Raw genomic sequence first — 17,865 nt, 5'->3', positions numbered from 1 at the left:
CAGAGGTCAGTCACAGTATCAAAACTGTTTAATGTTATACGTTGTACAAAGAGGGGAAATGATTGAACTAGAATGGAATGTCAAAAGGAGACTGGCTGCAATGGGAAACAAAATTTGCCACTGGTAAAGTTCTGTTAAAGTAGATTGTTAATGCATATAACTCTTAGTATGACTCCTATATCTTGCCAGTAAGATCACTGTAGCTAAATACTTTTATTAAAAAAAGAATGTAACTGAAAATAAGCCAAATAACTTCTTGTCCTCTAAGTCAGGATGCCTTTGTACACTCTTTGTACATTTTATGCATTATTCCTAAAATGGTGTAACAGTGTAATTCTAGTAGACTTTTTGTAAAGGAAGGTAAAATGTATATAAACGTTTATACATTCATATTTTGTCACTTTCTCTGTGACAACTACAGTATACCAAAAGAACAGAAACTGAAGTGAAGTTTATCCATATTTATATTTATAACAAGTGTATATACTTATGAAACCTACAAAAATTAATGCTTTAAGTATAAAATATTTTAGATTACAACTGTAATTTTGTCACAAGGATTCATTAATGCTGGTTTTTCATTACTTGTATTTCTGTAATACCTAGAGGTCTCACCTGAGGTTTGGGCCTCATCGTGTTAGGTACTCAATAAACACATATAAAGGATGGTTCATTCCCTGGATAGTGTACAGTCTAAATAGAAGAGAGACAAAAGGTGAGAGGGGAAACAGAGGCATTGAGCAGGAAAGTTAGTTCTCCAGAGTCAGAAAGTGGTAAAGTGGAGGAGCTGAGGATAGAGTCCATTTCTTCTGAATCCTAGTCCAGTACACTACTGGTCCATGCCTCATGAATCCAAATCAATACTTTCTACAGTAACTCTGAAAACATTTGCTGCTGTGGTGTTCTAGTTTTGGTCTCTTGCAAGTGTCGTCCTGGGTTTCTAGACCCTCTTTTACTCCCCCTCCCTCCCCACTGTCCAAATGAACAGCATTAAATTATACATTTCTTTGAAATATTTTGGAGTGAATTTTTTTGTTAGCTCTAGGGATTCCTGTCAGATGATGTAAGACATAGGGCATCAGTTTGTACAAGTTCTTTTAGGTGTACCTTATTTCCTGATCAGTCAAGATTACTCTCCAAAGAAGCCAAAAAAATTGTCAAAAGGTTTTTACATATATTTCTGATGATCTTCCAAGCAGAATGTTAAACTTGATTATGAACCTTTTAATACTGTGATGAGCTTGGTGTGTACTGATTTAACCAAAATAGATTTTATATGTTGGTCAAACATTGTAAGACAGTGTGACTCATCAGCTTTTCAGATTTGCATTCTTGAAATAACCATGACTTGAGAACAGAAGTGTTGTAAAGATGATGCAGACAAAATTCATAGCAATCAGATGCCTGATCTCTCTCAAAAGAAAAGCTGCAACTTAGAGATTCAGTGTGATACATAGAACCCCAGTGTTCTGCAGTGATTTTTAAGTGTTTTAAGAACATAGTTAAGTATTAGCTATGTTTCGTATTGATGATGGTTTGATTGTGAAGCATTATATATAAAAAAAAAACAAAAAAAAAAACCTCTTCATTGATCCATCCAAGCTTAGGAACTTGACTCGCTTGTTTAACTCAGTCATCAGGATTCACTGACCAAAAGTAACCCCAAACTCACTCTTGAATTTTGTTTTTTTCTTTCATAGTTACTTGGACGATGTTTCTTGACAGTGATGCAGGTTCACTTTCAGTTTTTGTCACAAGCTTTGCAGAAGGTCCAACCAGTGGCACACTCTTGTTTTGCTGAAGCTATAGCTCAGGAAAGGAAGAATGCTAGTGGGGTGGGAACCTCCAATTTGAGCCCCACAACTGAGCTAGAAGATGCAGTACGATCATGGAGAGGAGCTGCAGAGGTATGGATGCCTTGTTTTTAATTAAGTTGAATATTTCATATTAGTAACTGGCAACTTTGAAATTAGTTGCCCTAATATGCAAAACTCTTCATATTTGTTTTATATTAAAGGAAAACCAAACTTGATGTTTAGTCCTATTTTCTTTAAATGACTTAAAATAGTTTTAAGTACTATTAATTATCCTGGAGCCAATTTTCCTATTTTTTTTTTTCTGTCTGTGAAAAACTTCACAAAAACAAAGGAAACAGTCTGTAGTGAAGCAGTGGCATTATACACAAAGTTCTGTCAGATACACAAACTAGAGAAACAGAAAAATAATTTTCTCCGATCTTTCAATTATAGTAACCTTTGCTTTTGTCAAAAGAGTAGGCAAAGAAAGCACCCCAAAAGTCAGACAGAAATGATTTTGATGGTATCTTGATAACATTTTGAATATGTATCCTATTCTGTATTTTAAAAAGGTTACTCATGACTTTATGTCCAATTTGTTGAAAAGCTGCTGTTCTTGCTGGTGGTTGAATTACAAATTTGTGAAAAAAATTGTTACCCCAAATTGTCTCTAGATTTATACTTCCAAAACATATACATAATCTGTGGAATCCATATCTTCACTGCAAGGAAAAAAAACACCTTTCAAGGGAACCTAGTTAATAGATATAAAATACTTGCTTTTCCTCTTCCTATAGCGGACATTAAATTTATAATCTACTGGAGCAAAAATGGCTTCAGACTTCTTGAGTACATGGTTTCCTTAAAATTAAAGTAACTTGGAGTATGTGCTTTTGAAGTCTAATTTGGCAGAACAGACAGCGTGTTCGTCATCTTTACTGGAAATCCTCTCAGGATTTCCATTTATCAACTAACATCTGCAAGGTATAGGACAACAGACAAGCTTCCTGTGGGACTATGAATCTAAAGAACTCTTTGTAACTGGACATGCTGCAACTGCTTTCTCTCACTGACTGGAATAAAATAGAGATTTACAGCTGTTTGCTAGACACAATTTTTGGGGAATATTATTGTTCCATACTTTTTGTTGTTAAGTTTATACCATAGCTTCATCTACTTTGAATGGTGTTAAATATGAGCAGGATTTCAAATGTTGTCTCGGTACTTTATACTCCTAGTTTCTTGGAAGTTGCTATATAGAAATTGCTATAAGTGGTTAAAGTTACGTACTTATGTTCTTGGGTTGGGGCCTTGATATTTATGATAAAAGAGCCAGTTATGACCTATTTTTATGCAGTAAACACCTTATTATTTATCAAAATAAAGAGAATCATGTACAGATTAACAGAATAAAGTCTATTAGGCATGCAAAATGAGAAAATAAGAGAAAAACACAAGAACAAATTCTCTTTAATTATAGAGCTAGAAAAAAGAGAAACATCTATTTCCACAATTGACTAAAATCACCAATCCCAATAATAGTAAGGTTTTAAGATACTATATGAAAACCATGCTCTTAAATAATCACTAATATGCAGGTGTTCTTTTCTATAATCATCACCGGATATACCAGTTAGTTGTTGTTCTTGGTCTTGCTATGGGAATTTTGGGTAGACTAGATCTGTCCCAATGTTGAACCAATACTACGATTATTTTTGATTATCCCTTATGTTAAAGGCCACATCTCGGCTGAGAGAAAGAGGCTGTGATGGGTGTTTGGCTGGAATTGAGGTTCAGCAACTCTTCTGCTCACAAAGTATGGCAATCCCTGAGCACCAGCTGAAAGAACTGAATATGAAAATTGACAGTGCTTTGCAGGTTGGTTACCTTAATTATTTTATTTTTTACACATGTCCACTACAGTCAGGAGGTAGGAGATTGAAGCAGGAAAGGAATGTGTTACACAAAAACATGTAGTTCAATCAACTGAAAAAGTGCTGTGACTTTGCAGTATTGTCCATAGAAGATTGTGGATGTGCTGTGAAATATGACAGTGTAAATTCATATATATACTTTCACATCACTTGTTGATTATGGCTAACTTGTATCTTAAACCATTTTGTAACATCAGGCATATAAAATCGCTTTGGAGAGTTTGGGCCATTGTGAATATGCAATGAAGGCTGGCTTCCACTTGAATCCAAAAGCTATTGAAGCAAGTTTGCAGGTAAGAGCCACTACTCTTTTGTCCTCCTGAAAATGAATGGTAAAGAATGGTAATTCCTTAATTTTTGGTCTTTTTATTAGCTTTTTATTTACTGTTTCCCTTTCTGCTCATTGATCTACATTTTGTCTTCAAGGGCTGCTGTTGTGAAGCTGAAGCCCAACAAACAGGAAGGAGACAGACTCCACCTCAGCCAATTCAGTGTGAACTCCCCACCGTACCTGTTCAGATAGGATCCCATTTTCTAAAAGGAATATCCTTTAATGAGTCTGCAGCAGAAAACCTGAAGCTGAAAACGGTAATGACCCTAAATCTAACCTCTTATACAAATTCAATATTAAATATTCAGTATTAAATTACAATTTTAAAACCAATCATGCCAAATGAATTCAAAAGGTATTCTTAGAACTAGTGGGAAAATGGATTTCTAAATTTGAGGGGAAGGTGGGAGTGTCATCCAAAAATTATTTGGATATCTTTGAGCATTTTCACTTTTTCGAGGTAAACTTAATTCCCTGTTCCTGGAAACATTAAAAATGGACTGTGTTTTGAACTATTATTTACAGTGTCTCATACTTGGTGCTGTTTTGTATTCTTATTATTATACTAATTTCCATAATTCAATTTATACAGTTGCATTTTATAACGTAGACTTTTACAGGTAGCAAATGTTTCTATATTTGACATTATTATGTGTATTTAATTTCCTTTAATGTATCCTTCAGACAAATCACAATTACAAGATAAGGACATCTGGGAACATTTTATTTCCTGTTTGTAACCTCGACATATACATTCAGTTGTAGATGTTTTTTCAAATGTATGTTACTCTGTTTTGAGTAGTGTGTGTAACAAGCTTTTGTGACTTGCAGCACACAATGCTACAACTGATCAAAGAAGCTGGTTGCCATAATGGACTTACACCCCGGGATGACTCTCCTGTTACTGAAGTACTAAATCAGGTTTGCCCGTCTACTTGGCGGGGAGCCTGCAAGACTGCTGTACAGTTATTATTTGGCCAAGCTGGATTGGTAAGTAACCGTGGCTGATAGGGACAGATCAGCTGTAAACAAACTATTTTTAAAGCTATATTTGGACAAGAATACTTCTTCTCTTAAAGCAAAACTGAGATCATTTGGGCTGATAGAACAAGGTGCTGAGTAATTTGTAGGACTGGGACCATTGTTCTCAGCCCATCAGTTTACAAGTTCACAAAATTAAGTACGACTTAGTAAAATATGAAAAGTATTAAAAGCTTTGTAATTACAGTTGACAGTTTGACCAATAATTTAACAATCAAAACACTTACATAAAACTACACTACACTACACTACACTAAAGTTTCTCTTACAGATGTTAAAACATTATTAAAATACTTTGAAAATTGGTTCAGTTTCTTACAGTGGGCTCCTCCATTTCCAGTGTTAGAGATAACTTTACTGGTAGACAAGAAGGATTTTAGCAGACCATAGATTCAGAAGTCTTAATTGTAGTTGAAAACTTACACTCTTAACATAAAGAATATTTTGAACACTGATTTTATGAAAAGAAAAGCACTAGAACTTATAAAATCAAATAGGAAGCTGCAGGTTTTACAACCTGATGTAGATTAGGACACAGGAAATGCAGCTCCCATTTTAATGCATGGTAAAATCAGGAGACTACCACGTTAAAAAAAAAAAAAAATCTTATTCTACAACGACTCTGAAAATACTGTTTTTCACCACTGATGTGGGAGCTGGATGTCCTGTTTAATTGCCAGCAGGAGGTCCTCCCCTTCGAATAGCAGTAAAATGGCAATTCAAATGGAGACACTTGCACTATTCATCAGTAAGGTATATTTAGGAACTGTTTGGATATTGTTTTAAGATATGTGTGTTTTCTTAAGTAAACATTTTATCTATGGTATAACTAGTCACTGCGGTCTTTTTATTTAATAAAATGCACTTCCTTTTATTCATGACAAGTGTTTCTTTTGGGCTATTGTGAATTTTCAATCTACTGGGCAAGTAAAATGGGAGCAGATTTCCTTTAACAACAATGCAGCAGGAAGTGTGTGTGGTATATGTTTTAAAAGAACATCATTGTGCATAAGAGTTTCAATCACCTTCTTTTTAAGCCAGCACTTGGTAACAAATCAAAATTTGGTCTAACTGTTGGATTATATACTGTCAATGGTCTCTTACTTTGTGTGCAACCTGAACATAGAATGATCAAGAATTGATGGTTGATTTTAATCTCTGATTTAAAAAAAAAAAAAAAAGGCATTTTGCTACATATCTTGTAAGGTCAGCTACTGCATCTGTTCAGGCAAGTGAAGTAGCTGATTTGTATGTGGCTTTGACTTACCTCCCGTCTTAGTTTATTAAAGTATTTCTTCTAGTACTGTTGAGTTGATAATTTCTACAGAAATAGTGAAGCTTCATTTGTCATGCTTATCTGTTTGAACATCACTTACCTTGGTATTATAAGCATCGCATTAAATTGCTTCTACAACTTTGACCGTTAGTAGCACAAATTTAAGATATTCTCCCTTGTTCATATCTTAACTCAAGGGAATATCATCATAACTGTGACATGTAAACAAGATATAAAATGAAATTGACTCTAATCATGGTGTTCTGCTTTCTGTGCTGCTAATATGGCAGCAGCTGTGCTGCTATTGTCAATCCTCTGACATAGCAGTTGCTGATAGGAACCTGTGCGGCACAGGTTCCTAACTTTTTAGGGGTAGGTTTCAGAGTAGCAGCTGTGTTAGTCTGTATTCTCAAAAAGAACAAGAGTACTTGAGGCACCTTAGAGACTAACACATTTATTTGCGCATAATGCTCAAATAAATGTGTTAGTCTCTAAGGTGCCACAACTACTCCTGTTATTTTAGGAGTAGAGGAAGGTGTTGGTGGTAGTACAGTAAGATTGTTGGTCTCATTCTGATTGGGTGTTTTTGAGGACAAAACACTTTTAAAACATTAGATTCAAGAGGGGTTAGATCTGTTCTCAGGAGGGGGTTAGGTGGTTTCTTCACCTGGAGGGGGAGGTTAATAGATAATAACTGGAGATATACCAATCTCCTAGAACTGGAAGGGACCTTGAAAGGTCATCATGTCCAACCCCCTGCCTTCACTAGCAGGACTAATTTTTGCTGCAGATCCCTAAGTAGTCCCCTCAAGGATTAAACTCACAACTCTGGGTTTAACAGGCTAATGCTCAAACCACTGAGCTATCCCTCCCCCCATAAAAGGTTGGAGGCTCAGTAACAGTGGGAAAACACGGCTGGTGGAGAGCAAGGCAGCCCTGCTGGCCATTGAAGTGCTGCTATCGTGAGAGTTCCATGCTGGCAGCAGGGAGAGTTATTGGCATAGAACTCCTTTGATTATTGTGCAAGCCAAAATGAAATTGTCATTTTTAGGAATAACTTGGGTAAAATCATGAATAACTCTATTCACTGCTGGCATCAATTATCTAATAGCAGAGGCCTTTCATATTCAGAGGCACTAACAAGATACATAAATAACAGTATACAGTGTATGATCTTTCACTCTTGTAAGCCTCATCTTCGTATACTCCTGTCTTACTCTTGGTTTGTCATTCCTTGTTGTTCCTCCCACTAAATTACACTGTAATCTCTTCAGAGTAAGGATTTGCCATTTTTGTCTGTAGACTGCTTAGCACATCTGTGGTGCTATGTAAAAATAATTCTGCAAAATTAATTTACATTTGTGTACAATTTTATGTTAGGACGACAAATTCTAATCTTTTCCTTTAGAGCTTCTCTGGGTGGGGTGAGGGAGGAAGCACCTGTAAAACAAGAACAATAGATGTCCGATGAACAGGAAGCCATTTCCTAAGTAACCACCAGGCTGGGTGTGAGAAACGTGTTCACTGTATTTTGAATTTATTTTGTTCAGAAGTCAGATAAATGAATCAGGAGTAGATATAGCACACCCTTCATTTTACTGTTTTTAGAAACTAATGTATCTGTATTGTCTGAGATTTATGAGTTAACTTGCTACCTAAGTGCCAAATAAAACATTATAGGACAATCTCATGAAGATCTCGTTTACTCTGTGCCGCACATATTTTGGCTATGCATCTTGTTAGAAAAAGATTAGAAAGTGAAATGAAGTATGACTCATAAATTGCTTAATTATTCTGGGTTTCACTGGCTTACTGTGTCAGATAACAAAAAAAGGAGCAGTTACTCAAGGTCAGGTGTCGGCAGCCTTTCAGAAGTGGTGTGCTAAGCCTTCATTTATTCACTCTAATTTAAGGTTTCACATGCCAGTAACACGTTTTAATGTTTTTAGAAGGTCTCTTTCTATAAGTCTATAATATATAACTAAACTATTATATGTAAAGTAAATAAGGTTTTTTGAAATATTGAAGGAGCTTCATTTAAACTAAATTAAAATGCTGAGCCTCCCGGACCGGAAGCCAAGAGCCAGGCAGCGTGAGTGCCACTGCAAATCAGCTTGCATGCCACCTTTGGCACGTGTGCCATAGGTTGCCTACCCCTGCTCTAGTTATTGAATATTTGTCTTAATTTGTAGATTAAGAACCTGATCTTCACATTTAAGTCAACTGAAGTTGTGATTACTCAACACTTACAAAAATCATATTCTGAATTTTCAAACTACATTCAAATGTTTTGACGTTCACCAAGGTTTATTCTGCTACACTCAGCTGAACTTAGCCCATTGTGCTTGATAATTCAGGGGTCTTTGCATATTCACTGTTACACTCCAGATCTGCTTTGTGCTGCTCCAGTAATGCAAAGCAACTGGAAACCCATTTTGACTGACCATGCCTGCCGTATTGTAAAGATACTAACATTGATTTTTATTGTTAACTTAAGGGCATGTCTACACTTAAACTATTACAGCGGTACAGCTGCAGCGCACCAGCTGCACTGTGTAGTGCTTCAGTGTAGACATTATCTGCACCAACGCGAGGGGTTCTCCACTGGCATAGGTAATAATCCACCTCCCCAAGAGGCAGTAGCTACTTTGATGGAAGAATTCTTCTGTCAACCTACCACTGTATACACCTGGAATTAGGTTGGCATAGGTCGGATTTTTTACACCTTGAGAGACATAGCTATGCTGATGTAATTTCCTAGTGCAGACCAGCCCTCAAAGTGTTTCTAATGTTAATTTTTCAAAGAGAAAAATCAAAAGATTAGGAGCACAGCACTACTTTTCCTAAAGAATGATCTCCTGCATTTGTTTACACATGAGCAGTGGCTGATTTGTTTGTGGCATTGCCTGACCTCCAGTCTCTTATCAAAGCATTTATGTTAGTACTGTTGAGTTGATACTTCTGTAGTAATGTTAAAGTTTCATTTTGTGAATGCTTTTTTATGTGATTTGTCATGCACTTTGGTATTAAGAATAATATTTAATGACACCCCCTTTTTTCATAGCACTAGCACATGGATTTAAGATGTTTCCTTTTTAGTGTGTCAGGAAAAAATAATCACAACTATGACTTTTCTTAATTGGATGTCATATAACGTAGAGATAAAATGAAACTAATTATAATCAAGGTAATTTTGTGCTAGCACTTCTCCCTCCTATTAGTTGTAACAGCAACATCCTAGCTGCTAGTAATTTCTAAACCTTAGATATCATGACCTTGGCCAAATGTTGAGAATTTTTCTTTCTGTTTGTAAGTTGGGTCTGAATGAAGCAAGATTCACTCCTGGATTACGCACATCTGAGTTACAGATGGTATCTGTCCCTTGAATACTAGGATTAAATCATTCAAAAATCTTTCCTTTCTTATCATCATACTCATAGCTACAGGTATGGCATAAATCAGTAGATCTGCAGAATAAAATTCAAGTTTCATAAATACTCTGAAACCTAAACAAAGTAATAGAATGGCATTGTCATTTTTTTAAAAAAAAAAGGGTGTATGGAAGCTTGTACACAGGCCAAACACTAATCATAATGGCCTCTTTTTAAAAATTAAGAAAAAAAAGACCCAGAGACCGTTTACAAGTAGGGATGAATGGACTAAGGTGACTATCCAGGGGAATGCAGTCACATGATCAGTGATGGAACATCTAACGGGTGGGTAATGGCAGTACAGTTAAGCTTGCTGCAATTTTAGTAGGTTTGACACCACAGGAAGGAACATAGAATCTCAGCAGATTTCAGGCCCCTCCATTTCAAATGCTTCACTTGACACATTTCTCCATCACCACTAGTTTGATGCCTGCCTACCAGATAATAGTAGAACCTGCGGACACGCCACTAAAATCCTTTAAGGCTTCTCTGCACTGGAGGGCGTGGCCATTTCAAGGTTAAATGGTACAACTAATCTCCTTTTAGAAATTACCAGAATGGCCAGTGGATGAAGACTGGACCTCAAATGAAAACATGAATCAAATGTGGAACCTACTAAAAGATATAATTATTGAGGCTGATGCGAACCCATCCTTCTCAGTCAGTTTCCCTAATAAGGGACGGTTAAAGACAGAATGATAATTTCTAAACCCTCCAGCTTCAGAAACAATGTCTTATGGAGGGGGACTCAAACTCAACACATTGGATAGTCATCTCCCTCTTCTTACTAAGGAAGGTATTAATAATTAATGACACACAATTCAGCGTGGGCAGAGGCAGGGACTGTGTATGTAGGATCTTAGAACCCAGAAAACCATGGAATTGCAAGTTAATCTAGAGTTGCAGACTAAAATAAAATTCATCTCTTTCACCTCAGGCATCCCAATTAAGTATCTGTTTTATCCAAAAGAATTGACCAAAAAGATGCTTTTGGGGCTTTGAGGTAGTGGCTTGGGAGAATTAGTATTCCTTGCCTCCAAATGTGACAGCCTTTGTGGTGCCTGTGTGAAGTGCAGTAGCTGATACTGCATGGGTGATGCATAACTACAGGATGTAGCTGAGGATAAAATGATGTGTCTGCTGTTTATTTAAATGCTTGATTTGAGAAATTATACTACTTTTGCTGTTTTGATATATTAAAATGGAAATCAGATTGCAATTATATTTTGCTGCAGTTCTGTGTGTTTTGTCCATTTTCATTACCTTTTGAACTTCAGGGGGTAAAACAACTTAACCATATTCTTAAAAGAACTAAATATTGTTACTTTATTTGCTTAGGTGGTTGTGGACACAGCGCAGATTGAAAATAAAGAAGCATATGCTCCTCAAATTAGTTTAGAAGGATCCAGAATTGTGGTGCAAGTCCCATCAACTTGGTAAATAAATATTGTTTATCAGATAACACTAGTAGGCATGATTTTATTTTTTTATATAGGTTATATAGGAAAACTGATGTTGTGATAGGCTCCTCCAACCTGGAACTGAGGTGTGGCACTCCTGTTGTAGGACTGACTGACAGGTGTGTCTAGAATTTCTAGAATTTGCATGTTCTTCTCTGTTAGCTCCTAGTATTTCTTCAAGAGGCAATAGAAGTGGAGGCAATGCTGTCAGACTAGAATACTGAAGAGGCTTTTTTAAAAGAAAGGATGGTAATAGTTAAACAGATGAAAGGTAAGGCAAAGAAATTCTTCCCTATTGTACTCTTCTTGGCAGACCTTCAGTGTATGAACTCTTTCTCTGAGGTGGCATATCTCTCAGGAAGTCTGGGAGGTAAGAGGATCTCCTCAAGTATCTTGGTGGCAGGTGAGGTATTCCAGCACCTCACTGAACCTTTCCAGAAAGTTTGGTGTGGGGCCTTCAGTAGACTATGGAGCTAAATAAATTCATTTTTCTAATTGCCAGGATTGACCAAATATTGGCATCCTTTTGAAACAACAAGATCCCTTTTATTGCAGCACTTCCACTATTATGGACAACTTCAGTTTATGGTAGGTGATGAGTCTGAGCCGTTAGTGGAGACAGCCTGCAACTACTAGTATATATGGCATTTCCTCAAGTATAAATGGCCTAGTCACTTTCCACAGAGAGAGGTGAATTCTTCTTTAATTCCTCCAGATTATAAACTGACACTCTGGATATTCTCTGTCTTTGGAATGCTGTTTAAATTGCTCTATTTTTTTTTAAAAGAACTAAAAAGAAATTGCAGACTACTTGAACCACAACTGAAAATCTTTGGAGGGGCTCCCCCTACTGACAAACATTAATAGACTCCTGTCTATTCACAATAGGTGCTATTTAAATATTTGGCCAAATCCAGATGTTAGTGTATCACATTTTAGTCAATCACATAAATGTTGTTGGCTCCCTGTCAGACAAAATACTGGTGGGAGATAAGACTCTAGAAGTGGACTGCTCACTGGATATGGGCAATGGCTGCTTCTCTCTCCTGGTTAAAGGTAATGGTTACTTTTAAAGACTCTTTGAATAAGTAGTTGGTTGGAATTCTTCTTGGATCTGTTAACCATTTCCTTGTGTACTTTTTATGGTGTTTGATTCCTTCAAGTGAAAGAAAGCATTCTCTGATTCCAGGTCTGGTGCAAATACCTTGGATTTAATGAAGTTGATAGCTGTCTTTCTCCATGTCGTGGCTCAGGTTTCTGGCCACCTAGTTGTAGAATGTCCTGCTTAGTGTAGCAAGGCAAGCCCGTTTATTTTCAGGTCACCTAGTACATCTGAACTGTAACTGTTTATTCCTTACCCCTACAGGTTGCAAGTATATTTAAGGCTGTCTTAGATTATGATGTTAAGTATTGCAGACTATAAAGAGTCTCTGCATCCTCACTAAAAGTCTGGCCCTAGATCTCTTCAATATCCCAATTGTACTTCTAGGGCAATGCAAATTATCCTTTCTCCTCCACAGAAGATTCATTTTAGGTACCAAAGTAACCATTCCTTTATCACATCCACAGGTAATAGGAGAGGCTTTTCTGAAACTAAATCTACTAAATTGAGTTTAATAGCTCTTCCTGGGATGCATCTGATAAAGGGCTTATCCTTGATTGGGGCTCACTAGGCAGATATAAGGCTATTACTTTCCTGATCTCACCTGGAGAGGTACTAAATACAATTCTTTAACTTTGTTTCCATACAAAAATTCTGTCCCCTAATTACTGTCAAAAAGAAGCAGTGTTCTCCACTGGTGTCCCATTTCAAGTGACAACAGTTCTAATTCAATTCTATGGCGGGAGAATTAGCCAGGTTTTGGCAATTCTGTGCTGTGGTGGCTCAGTGAAATCTTTGTTAGTAAGTTAGACTTGGAGTCAATGGGGGGTAATCATTCAGCCACCAGTTCCAGGAATTCCTCGTATCAGTGGACCTTCAATTTAATGATAAATTTAGTGTTATCAAAAATATCTAAGTCTTTCCCTGAGCTACATCTGAAGTATTAGGTCCTACTTTTTGAACTAGCGAATGTTCTAGCTCTTCCCTAAAATGAAAGATAGATCCAGTGCATCAGTTCTTCCTACCTCTTGATCTGGGCCTCAGGGGTGCTATTTGGGGTGACGAGCAACCCCTCCCCCAAGCTTTGTACCACATTTTGTAGCAGGAGGGAAGATGCTGTCCTTCCTCCCCCTGCTCTGCAGCCATCTGGAGCCCCTGGGCTGCCCCTGCGTCCTGCCATGGAGCCACCACTGTCCGAGCTACTTGGGACTTGGAGCCTGCCTCCTCATCTGCTGCGCAGAGCCAGGTGGGGCTGATCTCAGGGTGTCCTCCTTCCTCTGCCCATTGTATACCTGGGCGGACAAAGGCTCCCTGGATCTGCCCCACTGTGCCAACTAGGGACTGAGTGGAGGGCTGGCCCCACAGCAGCAGCAGCACCCCCTTGGACACAGCCCCTCCCTGCACCCTAAGCAATATCCCTCCCAGCACACAGCCCTTAGCTACCCCGCATGCCTGCACTCTGAGCAGTTTTCAAACCTTTTTTAGAGAGCCCCTCCCTTTGAGTTATTTTTGGTTGCGGCCCTCACCCCATTATCTTAAAAACAAACACACACATCACAAACCAGAACCAAAAACAAACATAAAGTTTTTAGGTGCCTAAGTAGCCTCTGTAATCATGGTTAAAGTTGCCTTCCTCCCCAGTTGGAAATGGTGCTCTTGCTAGACCTACCTGTTGTTCAAAGTAGCTGAAGGGGTAATCAACTTGATATCAATCTGTTCTATTAAGATTAGTAATGGAGCTGGATAGAAGTTCCGCATCTCACACTCAGAATTGAGACCAGCTGTGTGTTAAGAAGGTGGGAATGAATCCCTAGCCTGATTTGTATAACAAATCCTTTCAGTCATTGCCCTGGTAGGTAGTCAGGGAGGGCGTGCATGTGATGGATCTCTGTGCCTGGATGTAGTTTCATGGGTTTAATTGCAGAAAACCTTAACTAGCTCTGATACAAAACAAGGCATGCTTCTCAGATAATCTGCAGTAATTTAGCATGACAGATTTGGGTCCTGACTTCAATGGCAGCTAAACAGGTTACATCTCTTAACCGGAGGTCTACAAGAACTGTATCAGGTATGAAATATCACAAGCCCCTTCAGCTGGAGGCTTTTGAGGGATATCAGAGGGCACAAGGCAAGCAGTAAATAATGAAAAATATTGTACACGGTGTTCTGTAACTGAGAACCGTAAGGCTTGCTGTGCATTGTTTTCTGCTCAAGCAGTCTTAGTACCAACAAACTCCTCTTCAGTCACTTATGAAAAAACATGGAAGTCACTTCATCTGCAAGTTTTTTACATTCTAGAAGGTTGAGCTCAGAGCTATCTTGCCTTATGTGCCAACCAAAACACCAGTCAAATGCTGCAAAACTTACAGAGACCTTCACTCATATAGTCAAAAGGCCTTTTTCAGGTAGAACAGAGGTTATTTTTTCATCTTTCTTGATGCACAGATACAGTGCTGTTGTGGTCTGTAACAGCCCTCTGTGGATAATCCCTTTCCTAATGCCATGATATACTTAAGCATGGACCTGTTACTGATTCTGATCTAATGACTGAGTGACCTGAAAGGGTGAATGTAGTTCAGAAATGGCTAGTTAGGAAGTTCTGTACTCTTAAATTGTTCCTTTTGCAATGTCTGAAAAAAATGCTCTGGCTGTCCTCAGTAAGAATACATGTCTCCATACCTGTTCCTGAGCTCGTGTTTCATTTTTTCCCATTAGGAGCTGAATAGACATCTCTTGCTGTAACTTGTATTAGGGTTCAAGCGTCTACCCTGAGTAGTCTCCATGGCAGAACTGAAGATTTTTCATGGGGGTCATCCATTGATAGTCATTGATAATTTTATATTTTAAAGTTGTCTCTCCAGATCTCCAGTTAAACTCACCCTTCCCTGCAAAATGGCTGAGGACTTAGCTAATGAGTTTACTGTGTAAACCCCCTCAGAAGCATATAAGTCAATTTCCTTATTCTAGCTGTCTGTTAATATAGTCTTTTTTTAAATTGCCATAATCTCTGCAGGAAGATGGAACTTTCAGGAGAGAGCGACTATTTTTGCACAAGAGTGGTGTGTGTGTGAGTGAATTAACTTAGAATCATAGAATCAAAAGGTTGGAAGGGACTTCATGAGGTCATCTAGTCCAACCCCCTGCTAAAGGCAGGACCACTTTCCCTAAATAATCCCAGCCAGGGTGCGGTCTAGCCGGACCTTAAATAGCTCTAAAGATGGAGATTCTACCACCTCCCTAGGTAACCCATTCCAATACTTCACCACTCTCCTAGTCAGAAAGTTTTTTCTAATATCCAGCCTCGACTTCCGCAACTGCAACTTCAAACCATTGCTCCTTGTTCTGTCCTCCGTCACCACTGAGAACAGCCTAGCTCCCTCCTCCTTGGAGCATCCCTTCAAGTAGTTGAAGGTTGCTATCAAATCCCCCCTTAGTCTTCTCTTCTGCAGGCTAAATAAGCCCAGTTCCTTCAGTCTCTCTTCATAAGTCATGTGCTCCAGTCCTCTAATCATTTTTGTTGCCCTCCGCTGGACTCTCTCCAATTGTTCCACGTCCTTTTTGTAGTGTGGCGCCCAAAACTGGACACAATATTCCAGATGCGGCCTCACCAGTGCCGAATAGAGGGGAATAATCACATCCCTCGATCTGCTGGCAACACTCCTACTAATACAGCCCAGTATGCTATTAGCCTTTTTGGCTACAAGAGCACACTGTAGGCTCATGTTCAACTTTCCATCTACCGTAACCCCAAGATCCTTTTCTTCAGCACTGCTACTTAGCCAAACAGTCCCCAGCCTGTAGCAGTGCATGGGGTTTTTCTGTCCTAAGTGCAGGACTTTGCACTTGTCCTTGTTGAACTTCATGAGGTTTCTTGTGGCCCACTTCTCCGATTTGTCTAAGTCTCCCTGAATCCTATCCCTGCCCTCCAGCGTGTCCACCACTCCCCCCAACTTGGTGTCATCTGCAAATTTACTTAATGTGCAATCTATCCCATCATCAAGATCATTAATGAAGACATTGAATAGAATGGGCCCTAAGACAGACCCCTGGGGCACACCACTTGTTACTGGTTGCCAACTAGAGAGTGTGCAACTTATCACCCTATTTGGTCACCTGCTTCCATTTGGGCCAAAAAGTAGTTCTTTCCTAGTCCTGCATTAGAGAACCCTTGCCATTAAAGGTGTGAAAAGGTTTTTGTTTTTTGTCTTTTAAGTTAGAGGCGGTGTAGTAAAGTACATGGGGAGCTTCTCTAATCACTTTTTCCAAGTGATTTAATTTGTTTTGCACTGGCTGAACATGGAGTGTCTGTCTGTTTTCACTCATGTCAGGCTGGCCCAACCTCTTCCTGGACTGACATTGCAGAAGCTTCAGCAGAAGACACTGAGGTAGCCACTTAGTCTGTTGTTTTGTGTAAACATTTCAAGTTGGGCACTCTTGCTTCTGTTGACACTATTTCCATTGTTCTCAAAGCAGTTTGTTCTTGATATTCTTGTTTTTTTATTAAGGATGTGGGATTGCAATAGAGATCCTATCAGTTCCAGGGTGGTGGACTGTAAAATTCAGAGACAGGATTTTTTTACTGTTAGTAATGGTTCTGCATTTCAGTCCTACCAGTGCTGAATGACCCATCTGAGAAGGTTATGTCATATGTGCCCAGTGCAGAGGCTTCTGTTATACTAGAAATTATTTCAGCATTGAACATTGCCTTACTGGTACAAGTGGCTTTATTTGGGAGATAACAGGAAGTTCTGTAAGAAGATATGCTGAGAATTCTGAGTCCTTATTTGGTCTCTGCTGCCTGTCATTCTTACAGCATGAGTGCAACCCATCCATTCCAGTTTATGAATTTCATCATCAGTACTTGGTAGCAATTCTCTGTTCTTACCCAAAAGCAGAGTGATTTTGGTTGCTCTATATTAAGTGGTAGTAGCTAAACTACCCATGAACACTACCTGATTTGTTTCACAAATGCATAACGAAGTTTTAGCATAATTAAGTGGCATTTTGTTGCTTTTCCAACATATTAAACATTTATGATTGGAATAGTCCAACAATAACATTTTTAAAAATGCCAATATTTATAGGTGTCTGAAGGAAGATCCAGCAACAATGTCTTTACTGCAGAGGAGTCTGGATCCAGAGAAGACTTTGGGACTGGTAGATGTGCTCTATACTGCTGTGTTTGACGTAAACAGGTGGAAGGAAGGAAGGTACATCTCACATTGCCCTCATGCTCTACTTTTCCAGTTTAAAAGAAGTCAGAATTATTTGAAGGGCTGTAAGATGACTCAATACAATATTGCAAAAATTGTTAGTGTCTGTTCATGGGGGAGAGAAAGGCAGAGAACTGGTGCATATATCAGACTAAGCAGTCAGAAGTTTGCAAAGCTTGGGTAGCCTGTAAGTAGATGAAAATGTGCTGTAGATTCTTTTAAATTTGGAACAAAAATTACGCAGTCTGCTGGTCTCTTGCAAAGATCTTGGTGTGTCTGTC

The 17,865-nt window shown here is 38.5% G+C and overlaps 1 protein-coding gene across 3 annotated transcripts in view; it reads left to right on the top strand.

Moving 5' to 3' along the window:
* Window positions 1-17,865, top strand: part of GARRE1 (granule associated Rac and RHOG effector 1) — a 105,652-nt gene that overhangs the window by 70,255 nt on the left and 17,532 nt on the right. For all 3 annotated transcript variants that reach the window (XM_032766699.2, XM_075073778.1, XM_032766700.2), the window contains 7 exons: window positions 1,701-1,907; window positions 3,534-3,674; window positions 3,928-4,023; window positions 4,157-4,318; window positions 4,893-5,051; window positions 11,148-11,245; window positions 17,456-17,581. In XM_032766699.2, the coding sequence (XP_032622590.1) occupies window positions 1,701-1,907; window positions 3,534-3,674; window positions 3,928-4,023; window positions 4,157-4,318; window positions 4,893-5,051; window positions 11,148-11,245; window positions 17,456-17,581 (989 nt within the window). The remainder of the gene's footprint in view (window positions 1-1,700; window positions 1,908-3,533; window positions 3,675-3,927; window positions 4,024-4,156; window positions 4,319-4,892; window positions 5,052-11,147; window positions 11,246-17,455; window positions 17,582-17,865) is intronic.

The sequence above is a fragment of the Chelonoidis abingdonii genome, chromosome 19 (genome assembly GCF_003597395.2).
Source record: "Chelonoidis abingdonii isolate Lonesome George chromosome 19, CheloAbing_2.0, whole genome shotgun sequence".
In the NCBI taxonomy this organism is placed as follows: Eukaryota; Metazoa; Chordata; order Testudines; family Testudinidae; genus Chelonoidis; species Chelonoidis abingdonii.
The sequence above is the reverse complement of the archived record's forward strand: the minus strand, read 5'-3'. Positions and strand labels throughout refer to the sequence as shown.